Here is a 16754-nt window from a genome sequence, read left to right on the forward strand (position 1 = left end):
TCCAAAGATGCTGCCTGACCCGCTGAGTTACTCGAGCATTTTGAGTCCTCCCATGAGTTAGGATACAGTACCGATCTTTCAACTAGACTCAATGCAGATGTTGGACTTTTTTCTCTGTAACTGTTGACGCTACAATGCTGTAACATTACATACTGCACTCTGGTATTTTTATCTTTGCAATACCTGTCATACTTGTGTGTGGGTTGATTATACGCTTGTATAATTTGACATGAATGGCTAGCATGCAACAAAAACTCTTCACTGTATCTCATTACACTGCCAATAATAAACCGATAGCAATGTATGTAAACTGCTGTTATGCTCACCTGAATGGATGCATACGATCATAAGTGATAGGAGTAGAATTAGGCCATTCGGCCCATCAAGTCTACTCCGCCATTCGATCATGGCGGATCTATCTGTCCCTCCTAACTCTATTCCCTGCCTGCGCCCCATAACCTCTGACACCCGTCCTAATCAAGATTCTGCCTATCTCTGCCTTAAATATATCCACTGACTTTGCTTCCATAGCCTTCTGTGGCAAAGAATTCCACAGATTCACCACCCTCTGACCATGGAAATTCTACCTCATCTCCTTCCTAAAAGAACATCCTTTAATTCTGAGGCTATGTTCTCTCTAGTCCTGCACTCTCCCACTCCCATTCTATTCCAGCCTGCACCAATTCAATAGAAACACCCACACCCATACCATTGAGTTTGGTCTGCATCGTCTGTGGCTGCTGCTAATGGGTTAGAGTGCAGAGACTTGTCAAGGATACTTCCAAAGCACCCAATTTTCTATTGAGAATGAGAAAGACTGCAGTGTTCTGGAAACATTTGGGGTGGCACACATGGTTTTGATAAGGTAGACAAAAATTCTGGAGAAACTCAGCGGGTGAGACAGCATCCATGGAACGAAGGAATAGGTGACGTTTCGGGTCGAGGCCCTTCTTCAGACAGATGTGGGGGGGGGGGGGCAGAAGAAAGGAAGAGGTGGAGACAGTGGGCTGTGGGAGAGCTGGGAAGGGGAGGTTAAAGAGGGAGAAAGCAAGGACTACCTGAAATTGGAGAAGTGGCCAGTGGTGGGGTCCCGTTGGAGATGGCGAAAATGTCAGAGGATTACCTGTTGTATGTGACGGCTGGTCGGGTGGAAGGCGAGGACAAGGGGGACTCTGCCTTTGTTACGAGTGGGGGGGATGGGGAGTGAGAGCAGAGTTACGGGGTATAGAAGAGACCCTGGTGAGAGCCTCATCTACAATATCACCTTATCTTCATCATTGTACCCCATGTCCTTCCTGCAAGGAGTGTAGTTAAGTTGATGTGATAGACGATTGCAACTATACCTTGCAGGCAGTTCGGTGTCTGGTGCATCATTCCCCTGTAAACTCGTCTCTTGGTGGCATTTTATGATGCTTCCACTGCCGACACAGTGAATGGCAGGGCTCTGGGAAGTGTTCTAGAGCAAAGGAGCGCAAGTACATAGCTTCTTGAAAATGGCACCCCAGATAGATAGGGTGGGCAAGAAGGCCTTCAGCACATTCAACTTCATCAGTCAGCGTATTTAGTATGGAAGTTGTGAGGACGTTACAGTTGTACATGATATGGGTGGCGCCACATTTTGAGTATTTTGCCCTGTTGTTTATGCCCTTCTGACAAGATATTAAACCACCTTTTTCCATGACCTATTCCAAATAATTCTCTGGGAAAGTAGAAGGGAGTTACGGCACATTGTCTCCATTCTTTCCCCCTCCAATCAGCAATGTCAAAACTGATGCACTGACAAGTTTTCTTCTTGTTGTTTGTGTGATCCTGCTGTATATTTTGGTACATTTATTAGGTACTAGTTTTGTATGTGAAGGTCTTCAATTTTCATTGCTGAGACCAGTGGTAGGTTACGTCGAGGAGCATGCATCTGAGAGAGTTCTTTGACTGCTCAAGTATGTACTTGGGCCCATTATGATTTGTGAACCACTGTAACAGTTGCCTGTATGCATTTTCTAACCCTGCTTTTGTTACAGGCTGGTAGAAATAGCAAGATGCCGCTTCCCTGATTACTTTTGCACAGAACAGGAGCTGATCAGAATGACCAATAAAATTTACCTGTACCGTGAACTCACCTGCTTGGATGTGCTGAAAAGGTAAATTATTTCACTTTTGTTCTCCACTTCTGTTCTGCTTTTCTTTGTATTATTAACTTGAATGGAAGAGAAGAGAACTGCATTTGTATTATTTTGCACAAATTCACATCTTGTAACGCGATGCAACTAAGTAAATAATTTATTTCATCTTTCTCTTGCTTTTGACTAGTTTTCACATTATGACAATAAAAACAACTTGCAATTTTCTAGCAATCGGGAGTGATTTTAGTTTCTTTAGAGATACAGCATGGAAACAGGCGATTCGGGCCACCAAGTCCGTGCCGACCAACGATCTCCGTACACTGACCGACATCTTCAGTTTCCTCCCACTCTTCAAAGACGTACAGGTTTGTAGGTTCATTGACTAGGTATAAATATAAAATTGGCCTTGGTGTGTGTGTAGGGTATTGTTAATGTGCTGGGATTGTCGATGTTTAAACTAAAATAACACTATCCTACACACTAGGGATAATTCACGATAATAGCAAGTTAATTGATCTACAGCCCTGTACGCCTTTGGAGTGTGGGAGGAAAACGGAGAAAACCCTCGCAGGTCACGGGGAGAACGTACAAACTCCACACAGACAGACTCGTAGCAGGATCAAACCCGAGTCTCCAGCACTGTAAGGCAGCAACTCTATCGCTGCGCCACCATTGATTATTAAATACGATTTAGGCGTGAGCCTAACAAAGGGATGTCAGGGCAGGTGAAAAAATATATGGTCCAAAACTTAGCTTTCAGCACCATCTTAAAGGACAAGGGGCTTGGGGTGGGGTGGGGTGGGAGCAAGTTTTAAGGAAGTAATTCAAGAGCTTGAGCCTGAAATTGCTTACCGCCAATGATAATTGATGATAGCAAGCTTCTTGCTCCTGTTTGTGGGGTTATGCTGGTGGATTGAATTCGGACTGTTGTTTTAGGACAACTGGCAGCGTCATAAGGTCAAAAGTGATAGAGGCAGAATTTTGGCCATTCAGCCCATCTAGTCAAATCCGCCATTCAGTCATGGCTGATCTATCATGTTTTGGGCTTTCCAAAAAGTTAAGGGGGCCATGAAAAGTTACAGAGTTTGTGGAATAGAGCAGCATTAATAATTAGCCAATTCACTGACATGAATCATTCAGATTGACGAGCTGTAATGTGTGGAGTGCCACCTGGGCACTTGTTTCAATCTATATCAATGACTCGGATTAAGGCAATGAATGTAACCAGATTTATTGATGCTACAGAGATGGATGGGAGAGTTAAGGGCCGGTTCCAATTTCACGACCTAATTCACGACCTCTGCTAAGTTTACCCCTGACTCACACTCGCAGCATGGTCGTCACGAGGTCGTAGGAGGTCGTGGGTAGGTCATAGCAGGCCGTGATGCTAGTCGTAGGTACTCGTGGCATCAAGTAGGTCGGGGTGTTTTTCTAGCCTGATGAAAAATGTCCACGAGTGAAAAAGGTCATGAATTAGGTTGTGAAAGTGGGACAGGCCCTTAAATTGTGAGGGAAAACACATGGGTGCTTGTAAGAAAGCTTGTCTTGTATTGATGAAGTGAATAACATTGCCATACTTTCCACAGGAGGAGAGTGAGAGGTAGAATACTTAATAAGCCTGAAACAGATACTGAGGATGTTTCCTTTGGCTCGATAGTGTAAACCTGGGGGGGCAGAGTCAATTAAGTGATTCGTTAGCTTGGACAGAACTGACATTTCTGTGCACAATGTTGTTTGAATATCTCCCACTTGTGGAAATATCTTGATGTCTACTCTGTCCTGCCCCTTCAGGATCTTGTGTGTCTCTGTGAGAAAACTCTTTATTCTTCTAAATTCCCAAAGAACGTTGATTTAATTATTTTTTTTTGGGGGGGGGCTCAAAGTAGGACAACCCAGGAACTAGCACCACCTTCCACTTCAGACCATTACAGGAATTATGTGGTTGTTTTTACCTCTTCCCCTTCTCTTTCTCTAACACCCAGAGTTGAATCTTTGGAAGATGACGTTATCTCGAAAGGGGTGAAGCTGATTGTCGTGGACTCTGTTGCATCGGTTGTTCGAAAAGAATTTGACCCACGACTTGAGGGTAATCTAGCGAAGCGCAGTAACCTGCTGTCAAGTGAAGCTGCCACACTGAAGTATTTGGCAGAAGAGTTCTCCATTCCGGTAAGCCTTGGCCTCTTCTCAGTAAACAAAATGATTGTTTGGATTGAGTAAAACAAATGCATATTGGGCTTGTCATGTTCGTTGTGTGAGCTGATGGTTGTCCTTTGACTCTTGGTTTACAAAGTGCTAATGATGACTTCCTCCCTGGATTTTCACACTTGACCAGTTCAGAAGTATTGTCACCTTATTGTTTATCTTAAACCATGCCCTATTTTTCATTTGCAGCTTCTCATATTATTCATAAGATTTTGATATTTAACTCTTGCTGCGGGGTTAATATTAGAAAGCTATTGTTTAGGTCAAGGATTTGTTCTACTTGGGCCTCTAATGTGTATACGATCAGAGAAGTGTACGATAATGACATGAGTCTTCTAAAATAGTGGTAGTAAGGATGACGTTACACGCTCTGGATGTTGGCGATGCACCATAAGTTGGGGAACTTCTTTTAATGAGTTGAGAAAGCATCTATCTATCTATCTATCTATCTATCTATCTATCTATCTATCTATCTATCTATCTAATCTATCTATAAAACTCAAATCAGTCCGCCTGCAGTACGGATCCCTTCCTGCCTTTCGATTCGTTGACGGCTGCTCCTTCCTCAGCTTCCAACACACTTTGAAACAATGTTGCAAGACAGGAACACTGAACTTTTCACTGCTGCAGCAGGCAGGGTTTTTTTTTAAAGAGGCAGGGCAGTGGTGGAATCTTACTTTTGAGAACGGCTTCAGTTCCATTGGAGGAGACGGGTGCATGGTGGAGTATTGGGTTGGGGGATCACACCATTGGGGGAGCAGACCCAACGGGTCTGCACTTGGTCTAGTATATATATAAAACTCAAATCAGTCCGCCTGCAGTACGGATCCCTTCCTGCCTTTCGATTCGTTGATGGCTGCTCCTTCCTCAGCTTCCAACACACTTCGAAACAAAGTTGCAAGACAGGAACACTGAACTTTTCACTGCTGCAGCAGGCAGGGATTTTTTTTAAAGAGGCAGGGCAGTGCTGGAATCTTACTTTTGAGAACGGCTTCAGTTCCATTGGAGGAGACGGGTGCATGGTGGAATATTGGGTTGGGGGATCACACCATTGGGGGAGCAGACCCAATGGGTCTGCACTTGGTCTAGTATCTTCTAAAACCATATTGCACAGGACTGGTGGGATTACTGATGAAGTTAGTGATCTAGTCGATTTCATTAGGCAGAAGGCATAACAACATCCTGGCTGAAGACCTCTGCTCTGTGACCCAGCTACAAATTTGGCTACAATATGTGGGGAAAATGGAAAAATCACCACGTTTGTAAGGTGTGCATAAAAAACCCACCAAGTCCATTCCTGCAAAGGAGTGCCTTTTAAACATCAGCAAATTGATCACATTGCCCAGTTACTCATCATTGCTTGATTTAAAAAATTATTTTTTAAATTGTCCGGAAAATTGTTCCATACTTGTCATGGCGGCAAGAAAGCAGAACTGCAAAGTAGCTTGAAAGTGATTCGTTTTCTTCAAATACACCATTTGACTCTGGGACGTTCTGGAGACCTGACAAAGCTGAGGTCATTTGAAGTATGAAGGGGACGGGGGTCACACTGCGCAGTGTTACACCAAAAGATGCTTCTGTTTCAGCATAGCATTTATAGCTCTCGCTTAAGGGCTGGTCCCACTTTCACGACCTAATTCACGACCTCTGCCGAGTTTGCCCTTGACTCGTACTCGCAGCATGGTCGTCACAAGGTCGTAGGTAGGTCGTGATGTTAGTCGTAGGTACTCGTGGCATCAAGTAGGTCGGGGCGTTTTTCTAGCCTGATGAAAGATGGTCCACGAGTAAAAAAGGTTGTGAATTAGGTCGTGAAAGTGGGACAGGCCCTTAAGCATTCGGCCCAATGAGTGTATTCGGTATTCATGCATGTATAATTTATACTTTCGTTTTTTTCTCTCATGTACATATCTTGCATATTTAAAACTGCAATGCAAAAACATACAGCCTACGCCACAGTTAGGTCTGGCTGTCCCGGGTGGGCAGCGAGATGATCTCTCTTGACACTCTCCTATCTGCACGGAGCAATGATGAGATAGGCAGTTACATTCTGGCATAAACCCAAACCCGAGACCTATACGCTCTCTATGCTCATTCTTTGGAGGGGTAATTTGGAACTTTAAGGCCATGAAGACCCAGACCACTAGAGACCATAGGCTCAGAATAAAAGGATGTACCTTTAGAAAGGAGAAAGGGATTTCTTTAGTCCGAAGAATGGTCTCGACCCAAAATGTCGTCTATTCCTTCTCTCGAAAGATGTTGCCTCACCTGCTGAGTTTCTCCGAGCATTTTTGTCTACCTTCGATTTTTCCAGCATCTGCAGTTCTTTCTTAAACAAGGGATTTCTTCAGTCAGAGGGTGGTGGGTCGGTGGAATTCATTGCCACCAAAGGCTGTGAAGGCCACCAATGGATATTTTTAAGGTGGAGATTGACAAATTCTTGATTTGTCGGGGTTATGGAGAGAAGGCAGGAGAATGGGGTCAAGAAGGAAAGATAGATCAACCATGATTGAATGTCAGAGTAGACTTGAAGAGCCCAATGGCCTGATTCTTCTCCTAGAACTTATGAACCATGCATTTGTACTTCCAGATCTTTGTACTGTGTAACAATCTCTAGAGCTCTACCATTTACTGTTTCAGTCTTGTTCAATGGCACTTGATTGATCACATGTACCTAGGTGCAGTGAAATTCATTTTTTTGCCTACAATTCTTCCGTAAGCGCAATCATATTGAAGTACCAGAGTGTAAGAATAGTTGATTGCACTGAGGGAGTACACAAGAGTTGCCACATTTCTGGCGCCATCTTGCATCCTTCAAGTGTCGAAGTTCATAATAATATAAATAGAGTGTTAACTTGGCCATAAAGGCCTGTTGTCCTGGGGGTGGCACTGTGTTGGTGTTATAGTGGTCGGTCTGATCTCTCGATGCTGCTGTTGGCCCCACCACCCTCCACCATTCTGTATGATTTTAACATATCAAGATGCAACACCTCGCACTTGTCAGAGTTAAAGCCCATCTGCTATTTCTTGTCCCACATTTTTAACTGAGCTAGATCTTGCTGCGAACTTAGATATCCTTCTTCATTGTCTACTCTACCACCAATTTTGGTGACATCTGTAAATATGGCGCCCCCAGGAGGCTGCGGGAGGCAGTCGCTCCCAGAAGGCTGTGGCCTTTGAGAAGCCAGGCAGTGGGTCCCCGTGGCTGGATTCAGGGCCGGAGATCGCGGCTTTGGGGGACAGCACATCGAGCCGGTCCAGTGGGCCGAACTTAAGGTCTGTGGCTTAACGCTGAGCCCACCGAGCTGGTCTACATGGTTGCACTGAAGGTCCAGCGGATTGTAGCCTCAGGGAGGCCGCTCCAGCATGGCCATACGGAAGGAAGACTTGACGGATCGTGGTCTTCGGGAAGAAGTCGTCGAGCTGGCCCCCCCTGTCCTTTGGGCCCAGCGGACCACCGGCCTGGAAGGGGGAAGCTGCTGTGCCGGCCCCTGCTCGTCCGCCAGAGGTCAGAGGTTAGGAATATTGAGCTAGCGACGTCCGGGCAAGGAGCGGGGCCGGTCGGAGAGGAGAGGGCTCCGTGGTTTAGCTTACCATGCCCTTGTGTTTGGCTGCTGGAGGCACCCCGGGGAACAAAGGAAGGGTGTGGAGAGGGACGCGAAATCCAAAGAAGGAGATGGCTGGAGGCCAGCAACAGCCTGGGACTTGCCTGGTTCAGGCACCGCTTGTAAGAACTAGTGCATGCACTTTGAACATGGCGTAAAAACAAGACACATCCAGCAAGCGGCTCAGTAGAATATTCCTGCACACTTGCTAATCGGAGATCAGGGGTATGTTGATATTCTATACTGGACCGTTTGTAAGGAAAATAATCTAATTGGGTTAACAATTAACATATGCAACAATAAAAGGCACTATTGATATACTAATAATGTTAATTACCTTGTCATCCAACGTGTTAAAGCATAAAACAAACAGCAGTGGACCTAACACCAACTCCGGCACCACTCCACTGGTCACAGGCCTCCAATCATAATATCAACTGTCCATAACTAACCTTTGACTCCTTCTTTCAGCAGATTTTGAATCCAATTAATCCAGCTCACCTTGGATTCCCTGGACATCATGGCATAGTTGGTGTAAAGGTGTGAATGACCTCAAAGTTGAGGATTTCTGTGTTAGCATGTCTGGCTCTCGAGTGTTTTTGCCCTCCCTGCAAACTAGGTGTTGCCCACTGCCGCCTTAAAGGCACCTATGGTAGTCACCTGAGCTACTCCCCAGGTAGCATGTTCTGTGATTGATGGCAGGTAATCCCTTGGGATTTTGCTGCAGGTATTTCACAGGGTATTTCTTGGAGGACAAGGAGAAGTTGGGTCATGGGAATAGAACCGATTCCAACTCGTACACCATCTTGAGCTGACACCATCTTGCAAACTACTGGAAGGTGACTGGAATTGGCTTTGTGTAAGAAATAAAAGGGACTCCAAAGAACCAGTTCTTGCAATTTTCAATATTTATGTGGATAGAATAAAGAGAATCGTGATAAAGTATAATAGACTTGCTTTGTGGGCAACCAATTTGTATCAACGGGAAAGTGTTCTGCACCTTTCTCTGGACAGCATGGAAAATTAAGTTAGTGGATTGACACCAATATCTCTCCTTAATAAACCCATTTCATCATCCCAAGAAGCAACACAAAGAAGTTGACACTAAGCAAAGCAAGACAACATGAGGTTCTGAGCAAAGCTTTGGTGGAAGCTAGATTTTAAGAAATCTCATAGAAGAGATAAAGCAACAAATGTTTAGAACATCATCTGCAGTTCAGATGAAGTCCCCATGCCTGAGACAGCAGTAAATGGGGAAAGGATAAGGGGGAAATCCTTTAAAACCGAGATGAGAAGAACTTTTTTCACACAGAGAGTGGGTGAATCTCTGGAACTCTCTGCCACAGAGGGTAGTTGAGGCCAGTTCATTGGCTATATTTAAGAGGGAGTTAGATGTGGCCCTTGTGGCTAAGGGGATCAGGGGGTATGGAGAGAAGGCAGGTACGGGATACTGAGTTGGATGATCAGCCATGATCATATTGAATGGCCGTGCAGGCTCGAAGGGCCGAATGGCCTACTCCTGCACCTAATTTCTATGTTTCTAAATAGTGATTTCTTGGCTCCAGGGTTGGAATATTTTTTCCTCAAAACCTTGTTTATATTTTTCATATAATTTATGATGGGGACGGGAGACAGAAGATTGTATCACTTCACAAAAGTTAGTCTAGAGCAAAGGTAGGCCCAATAACCTTAATGATCCTCCCTGAAATTATGGCTGAGTGATGGCTTACATCTGTGAACGGCAGGGCCCTTTACAAGCATTTACAACTTTTGTTTATTTTTCAACTTGAAACTTTGAAAACTGAGTCCAAGTTGAAGCAGGGGTGCTGGTTTAGTTTTGCGATACGGACCTTCAGCGCACCGAGTCCACACCGACCAGCGATCTCCACACATTAACACAAGCCAGCACGCACTAGGGACAATTCACACTTATACCAAGTATACAAACCCTAGCCAACTAACCTACAAACCTGTACGTCTTTGTAGTGTGGGAGGAAACCGAAGATCTCGGAGAAGACCCAGGCAGTCACGGGGGGCACGTACAAACTCCATACAGACAGCACCCGTGGTCAGGAATGAACCTGGGTCTCCGGCGCTGTGAGGCAGTATTTCTACCGCTGGGCCACCGTGATTTATTTTCTTGCATTTCTCCCCTTGGATTTTCATTGGTAAAATCTACCCAGATTCAGCCTGCTGGAACAAAACAATGAGCAGCAGTGACCTACCTGTGGAAAAGCCCCGGCAAACCAAGAAGTTGCAGCTGTTTCACAGACAAATCTCACAATAACCCCGCTTCTTTGCAAGCTTCTGGAAAGCAGAATGCATTGAGGAATGGAAGACTTGCATTTCTGTAGCATTTCCCATGAACCGAGAATGCCTCAGAATGTGCTGCAGCCAATGCAGCGTTTTACATTTGAATAGGGTGTGCGGCAGCCAGTTTGTGCACAACAAATTGGAAGACAACTTACCAGATAAATCAGTTTTAATTATGTTGAATGAGCGATAAATAATGGCTGGGGATTTTAAAGAATGCTCTTGCCAGTGCCAACAGAATTTTGTTTCATGATCAGAGAGAGCAGACTAGGTCTGCGTTCAACTGAAAGGAGGCACCTCTGGCTCTGTAGTTCTTCGTCAGCACTACAGCTGAGGAAGTACGGCTGATATCCTCGAAGGGAATTTGAAACCAGGTTCTCTCAGGTTGGCATGTTGTTCACTGAGGCAAGCTGACATGCATCTATTCTTAAAGGATTGGACAGGCTAGATGCAGAAAACATGTACCCGATGTTGGAGGAAGTCCAGAACCAGGGGTCACAGTGTAAGAATAGGGGTAGGCCATTTAGGGCTGAGATGAGGAAAAACCTTTTCACCCAGAGAGTTGCGAATCTGTGGAATTCTCTGCCACAGAAGGCAGTGGAGGCCAATTCACTGGATGTTTTCAAGAGAGTTAGACTTAGCACTTAGGGCTGACGGAATCAAGAGATATGGGGAAAAAGCAGGATGCTAAGCTATGATCATATTGAATGACGGTGCTGGCTCGAAGGGCCGAATGGCCTACTCCGGCACCTATTTTCCATGTCTCTATAGACATACCTGTCTGTTGTTGAGAATGGGTGCAATCGTGGCACAGATATAAATGTAGCTTGTTTTAACCTTGTTTTAACGGGCCCCTTTTATAACAGATTTTGGCTACAGTGGAGGGATCTGCCAACGTGGAGGGATCTGCTTGCAACGCCTCTCTGCTTACAGTCCCCAGCATCCGATGCCCCCCCTAGTTCGCAAGGCCCTTCTTCACCCACTGGTTGACACGGCTGTTATTGCGGCTCATGTTGTAGCTCCATGGGTACTCCATGGGTACTCCATGGGGCTGCCTTCCCTCTCGCCAGCTGCTGCTGCTTCCTTCACTTTGTCTGCTCCATCACTGCCCCTTCCCCTTCCTCCTGTCACTTTGAGCACTCCACCGCCACCTCCGTCGTCTCCTCCTCCTGTCCCTCTGCCCGCTCGGCCTCTCCCCCTCCTCTCCCAGAGTCACCAACAGACTCCACCTTGGGAGATGTCTCCTTACTCGGTTATAGTGGACAATCGGCAACAATGGACACTATTCCTCTCCTCCCCACATGTCCGTTATAACGAGGGTTTACTGTATTACAATGTAAATACACGATGAATTAGAATGTTGGTTGGATTTTGTGTCAAGATTCTGAAAAGGAGATTGAACCTATGATTTTCTGACTTGGGCAATTATGCAAGCAACTGAACCTATAACACATGTCAATAATAAACAAATTGATTAGAGCACCCACATCTGTGCAAACAACCACCATTTCCATCGTTGGCAAAACAGATGTGGTGTGTTCTAACCATTTGCCAAGGCATCTTTAGCAGCCCCTTCCAAACTCGTATGCTGGGTTGACCTGGGATGTGCAAGTTGTCCAGATGTTAAAGCATTGTGAGGGCAGGACTTCCTGTTTTTGGCAATACGACCCCACACAGTTCATGACCAATTGCAATGCAATGCAACCGCACAAATAACTGCACAATTCCCACCATGGAATGGTAGAGCTCTGAGAGGTGCTATAGAGCAGAGGGATCTAGGAGTACAGGTACATAGTTCCTTGAAGGTGGAGTCGCAGGTCGATAGGGTGGTCAAAAAGGCTTTTGGCACGTTGGCCTTCATCAGTCAGAGTATTGAGTATAGAAGTTGGGAGGTCATATTGCAGTTATATAAGACGTTGGTGAGGCCACATTTAGAGTATTGTGTTCAGTTCTGGGCACCATGTTATAGGAAAGATGTTGTCAAGCTGGAAAGGGTGCCGAGAAGATTTACGAGGATGTTGCCAAGACTCGAGGGTGTGAGCTTTAGGGAGAAGTTAGTTAGGTTGGGTCTCTATTGCTTGGAGCGCAGGAGGTGTACAAAAATCATGAGGTGATCTTGTAGAGCTGTACAAAATCATGAGAGCAATACAGCATCTAGACACACAGTCTCTTGCCCAGAGTAGGGGAATTGACCAGAGCACATAGGTTTAAGATGGAGGGGATAAGATTTAACAAGAATCTGAGGGGTAACTTTTTCACAGAAGGGTGGCGGGTGTATGGAACGAGTTGCCAGAGGAGGTAGTTGAGGCAGGTACTATCACAAAGTTTAAGAAACAGTTATATAGGTACATGGATAGGACAGGTTTGGAGGGATTTGGGCCAAACGCAGGCAGGTGGGACTAGTGTAGCTGGGACATGTTGGCCGGTGTGGGCAAGTTGGGCCTCGAGAGCATTAATGTACTTTCAACAGTGACAATGCAAGAGAGTGGCCCAAGGCTACACCTGATGATAATGGCATCAAAAACCAAACTGCTAGAGAGACTCAGCAGGTCAGGCAAATCTGTGATGGCAGAGGGATAGTTGACATTTTCGGCTGAACCCTTGAACCTGAAAATCTGATTATCCTTCTACCTCCACGATGCTGCCTAACCCTCTGAGATGCTCCAGCAGATTGTGTTTTACTCAACATTCCAGCAGACTTGCTATTCCTTGTACTTGGGATAGTTGCATCTGGGTAATGAATGTTGGCCCTGTTCATGCTTGAACTGAGCTGAAACAAAAACAACTCCACTGGAGGGATGCATGGTTCTTTAAGGGGTCCTTGTCGTGAACTCTTATCTCTTTATTGGGTCTGTTGAAGGACAGAGTCCAGGGTTTTCATGAATCCAGTAATGGCTGGGAGAATTTCAGACAGTATCTTCTGTTGTAATCAATCACTGATGATGCTTTGGTCCTGAGTTTGCTTCCAATTTAAGCCTCTATCATGATTGTTGATCAGTACATGACTCCCGACATTTTTACCTGCATTTTGTTTTAAATTATTGTTGCTGATCTTGCAATGGCCAAATTAGACTCCTGGTTTGTGCTGGTCGCCACTACATCTGTTAGGCCAAGACTTGGACAGCTCTGCAGCTGTGTTAAAGAAGAGCTAAATACATATTTTGTTGCAGTGTGAAGTCAGGACATGCTGATTTCACACTGATTGTGCTTTAATTTTTTTTTTGGTTGAGTGTGGTTTTGGCTTTCCGCCGTATTGGAGAAAAAGTTGACAATTTTGAACAAATTATAACCACTAAGATGCTTCAACCTCTCTGAATGCAAGAGAATGAAAGAAACAGCGGTGGTGTGCTGTGGAGGAGGGAACTGCAGATTCTGGTTTACACCGAAGATAGACAAAAGATGCTGGAGAAACTCAGCGGGGCAGGCAGCATCTCTGGATAGATTGTCTTCGGTTTCGGCCCGAAACGTTGCCTATTTCCTTCACTCCATAGATGCTGCCTCACCCACTGAGTTTCTCCAGCATGTTTCTCTATCTCTGGATAGACTGGTCTGTGTGATATGTTTACGCAGTAGTTCTACAAGCTTGGTGGTGGAGTTGTATTGCAGTTTGTACTTTCCCTCATGAAGAATACATGTGGGGACCATTGCCACATTCAGACTAACCATGATTGTTAATGAAGAAGTGATTTTTATCGAAAATCTTGCTTTATTGAACTTGAGCAAGAGTTGAGGGAATGTACATGAACACTAAAAATGTCACTTGGAATTATTTTTGTTTTTTATTTATCGTGCGTGTTAACTGCTTGGCTGAACACTAACGTCTGCAAAATCTCAGCTCGACACGGTCTCTGAAGTGAAATCCTTAATAATCAGTGACTTGGGCAAAATCTGTAACTGGGATAATATTTGATTTATTTTGCTCCCATAAGGAGATGAGGAGGAATTTCTTATGTAAATCTGTGGAATTCTTTGCCACAGAAGGCCCTGGAGGCAGAGTCAGTGGATATATTTAAGGCAAAGGTAGATAGATTCTTGATTAGTACGGGTGTCAAGGATTATGGGGAGAAGGCAGGCGTATGTGGTTAGGAGGGAGAAATAGATCAGCCATGATTGAATGGCGGAGCAGGCTTGATGGGCTGAATGGCTTAATTCTGCTCCTATCACTTTTGACTGTATGGTCTCTTTTTTACTCCGTAGTTTTGTACTGCAATCTCTGAAGAGGGATTGCTTGACTCCAATCCATAACAAAATGCAGATTCAGCATGCTTACCATTTATAAATGACAGATTTTATTGATGGAAATATTGAAGGGCAGCACGGTGGCGCAGCGGTAGAGTTGCTGCCTTTCCACGCTTGCAGCGCCGGAGACCCGGGTTCGATCCCAACTATGGGTGATTGTACAGTCTCCCCATGACTGCGTGGGTTTTCACCGAGATCTTCGGTTTCCTCCCACACTCCAAAGACATATTGGTTTGTAGGTTAGTTGGCTTGATATAAGTGTAAATTATCCCTGGTGTAGTGTAGGCTAAGGGCCTGTTTCCGCGCTGTATCTCTAAACTAAACTAAAATAACTCGATTTTTCAACAAACTTCTGGCAGTTATTGGTGTTTATCAATTAAATCAAAATCAATGCTAGTAATGAGCAAGGTCCAATTGAATGTAAAGTTAAATGATTCAAACCTGCTTTGACATCTTGGCAAGTAGTGATTGGATCTCTAGCTCTACAGTGAAACTCATAATCAGTGGTTGCAGCAGTGTAGGATGACAACATCGCAGCCTGCCAGATGTTTAATCAACCTCTGACTCCTTCCACTACTTCATACTGATCTCGAGGGTACAACTGAAAACATCACTAACCTGCCAGACTGCTGATGTACCTGGGAATCCTTCCACTCTTTCATTCATGCAATTCGGAGGAAAGCAGTGGGGGGTCGGGGGGGGGGGGGGGGTTCTTCATATTGCAAACATTTTCCAGATGTGCGACAGGGCACCAGTGTGCAACAGGACAATTTGTTGAATCAATATTTCTCCTCTGAGGCCCTGTGGTGGATTTTGCAATTCCAGTCACTGTTTTGATCTTGCGCAGACCACGGCTTAGACCTGGGAGGATTCTGTGAAAGGTTTTGCATAATTCTTCATTGAGTGGCACCTTTACCCCAAGATCAAACTTATTCCAGAGCCTGGAGCAGATTATATGGCTATAACATTCTTGTGTTTCTCTACATTAATGATGTGAGATGCAGCATGCATGAATCTATACATTGTGCAGGAAGGAACTGCAGGTGCTGGTTGAAACCGAAGATGTCCACATCACCATCTGTATCTCTCGTTTCCCTTTCCCCTGACTCGCAGTCTGAAGAAGGATCTCGACCTTGAAACATCACCTATTCCTTTTCACCAGAGATGCTGTCTGACCTGCTGAGTTACTCCAGCATTTTGTGGCTATTTTGATTCTACACATCATTGCTTAGCATTTGGAGGAAAGGAAAAAGGATAGGAGAGTAATATCCGTGACACTCATTATAAACTGCTATCTCTATTTCTACCTGGAACTATTTTTCTGCCTCTGGCATTTTGCTCACATTCTGAGCTTGTATTGTTTTCTCCCACTTTGCTTTGTATCTTGTTGGATTTCTATATTTGCCTCATTTAGACATCCATTGTCTATTTCTCTTCCGGGGCATTGAGTTTGTCCATAGTTAGAATATTGAGTACTAGAGTTTGGATTTCATGGCAAGATGTTGTCACAGCCTCCCTTGGAGTACTGTGTGCAGTACTTGCCGTTTTTGTTGTTTCCATTGTCGTTATTATTTATCTGTTACGTTGGAGCTCCGCTCGGGCAGATCGCCTGAAATTTCGTTGTATGTATTTACAATGACAATAAAGTGTATTATTATTAATAGTGCTGACCATTATAAGAAAGATGTAATTACACTGGAAAGGGTGCAGAGGGAGTTTACAAGGATATTGCAGTGTCTGGAAGGCTTAACTTATAAGGAGAGGCTGAATAGGCCTCGTCTTTTTTTCCCTGAAGAGGAAGAGGGCAACCAAGAGGGCAAGAGGAAGAGTACATCCACTCTGACCAAGTTGCTATTGAGGGAGTGCAGCGTAGGTTTACAAGGTTAATTCTCGGGATGGCGGGACTGTCATATACTGAGAGAATGGAGCGGCTGGGCTCGTACACTCTGGAGTTTAGAAGGATGAGAGGGGATCTTATTGAAACATATAAGATTGTTAAAGGCTTGGACACGCTAGAGGCAGAAACGTGTTCCCAATGTTGGGGGAGTCCAGAACCAGGGGCCACAGTTTAAGAATAAGGGGTAAGCCATTTAGAACGGAGCCGAGGAAACACTTTTTCACACAGAGAGTTGTGAGTCTGTGAAATTCTCTGCCTCAGAGGGCGGTGGAGGCCGGTTCTCTTGATACTTTCAAGAGAGAACTAGATAGGGCTCTTAACGATAGCGGAGTCAGGGATATGGGGAGAAGGCAGGAACGGGGTACTGATTGGGGATGATCA

At 44.9% G+C, this 16754-nt stretch overlaps 1 protein-coding gene across 1 annotated transcript in view; it reads left to right on the top strand.

The window, feature by feature from the left end:
* rad51b (RAD51 paralog B) overlaps positions 1-16754 on the top strand; it is a 569504-nt gene that overhangs the window by 8817 nt on the left and 543933 nt on the right. Inside the window, exons 6-7 of the mRNA XM_055640974.1 lie at positions 2019-2138; positions 4103-4286. Of these exons, the coding sequence (XP_055496949.1) occupies positions 2019-2138; positions 4103-4286 (304 nt within the window). The remainder of the gene's footprint in view (positions 1-2018; positions 2139-4102; positions 4287-16754) is intronic.

The sequence above is a fragment of the Leucoraja erinacea genome, chromosome 9, assembly GCF_028641065.1.
Source record: "Leucoraja erinacea ecotype New England chromosome 9, Leri_hhj_1, whole genome shotgun sequence".
Taxonomy (NCBI): domain Eukaryota; kingdom Metazoa; phylum Chordata; class Chondrichthyes; order Rajiformes; family Rajidae; genus Leucoraja; species Leucoraja erinaceus.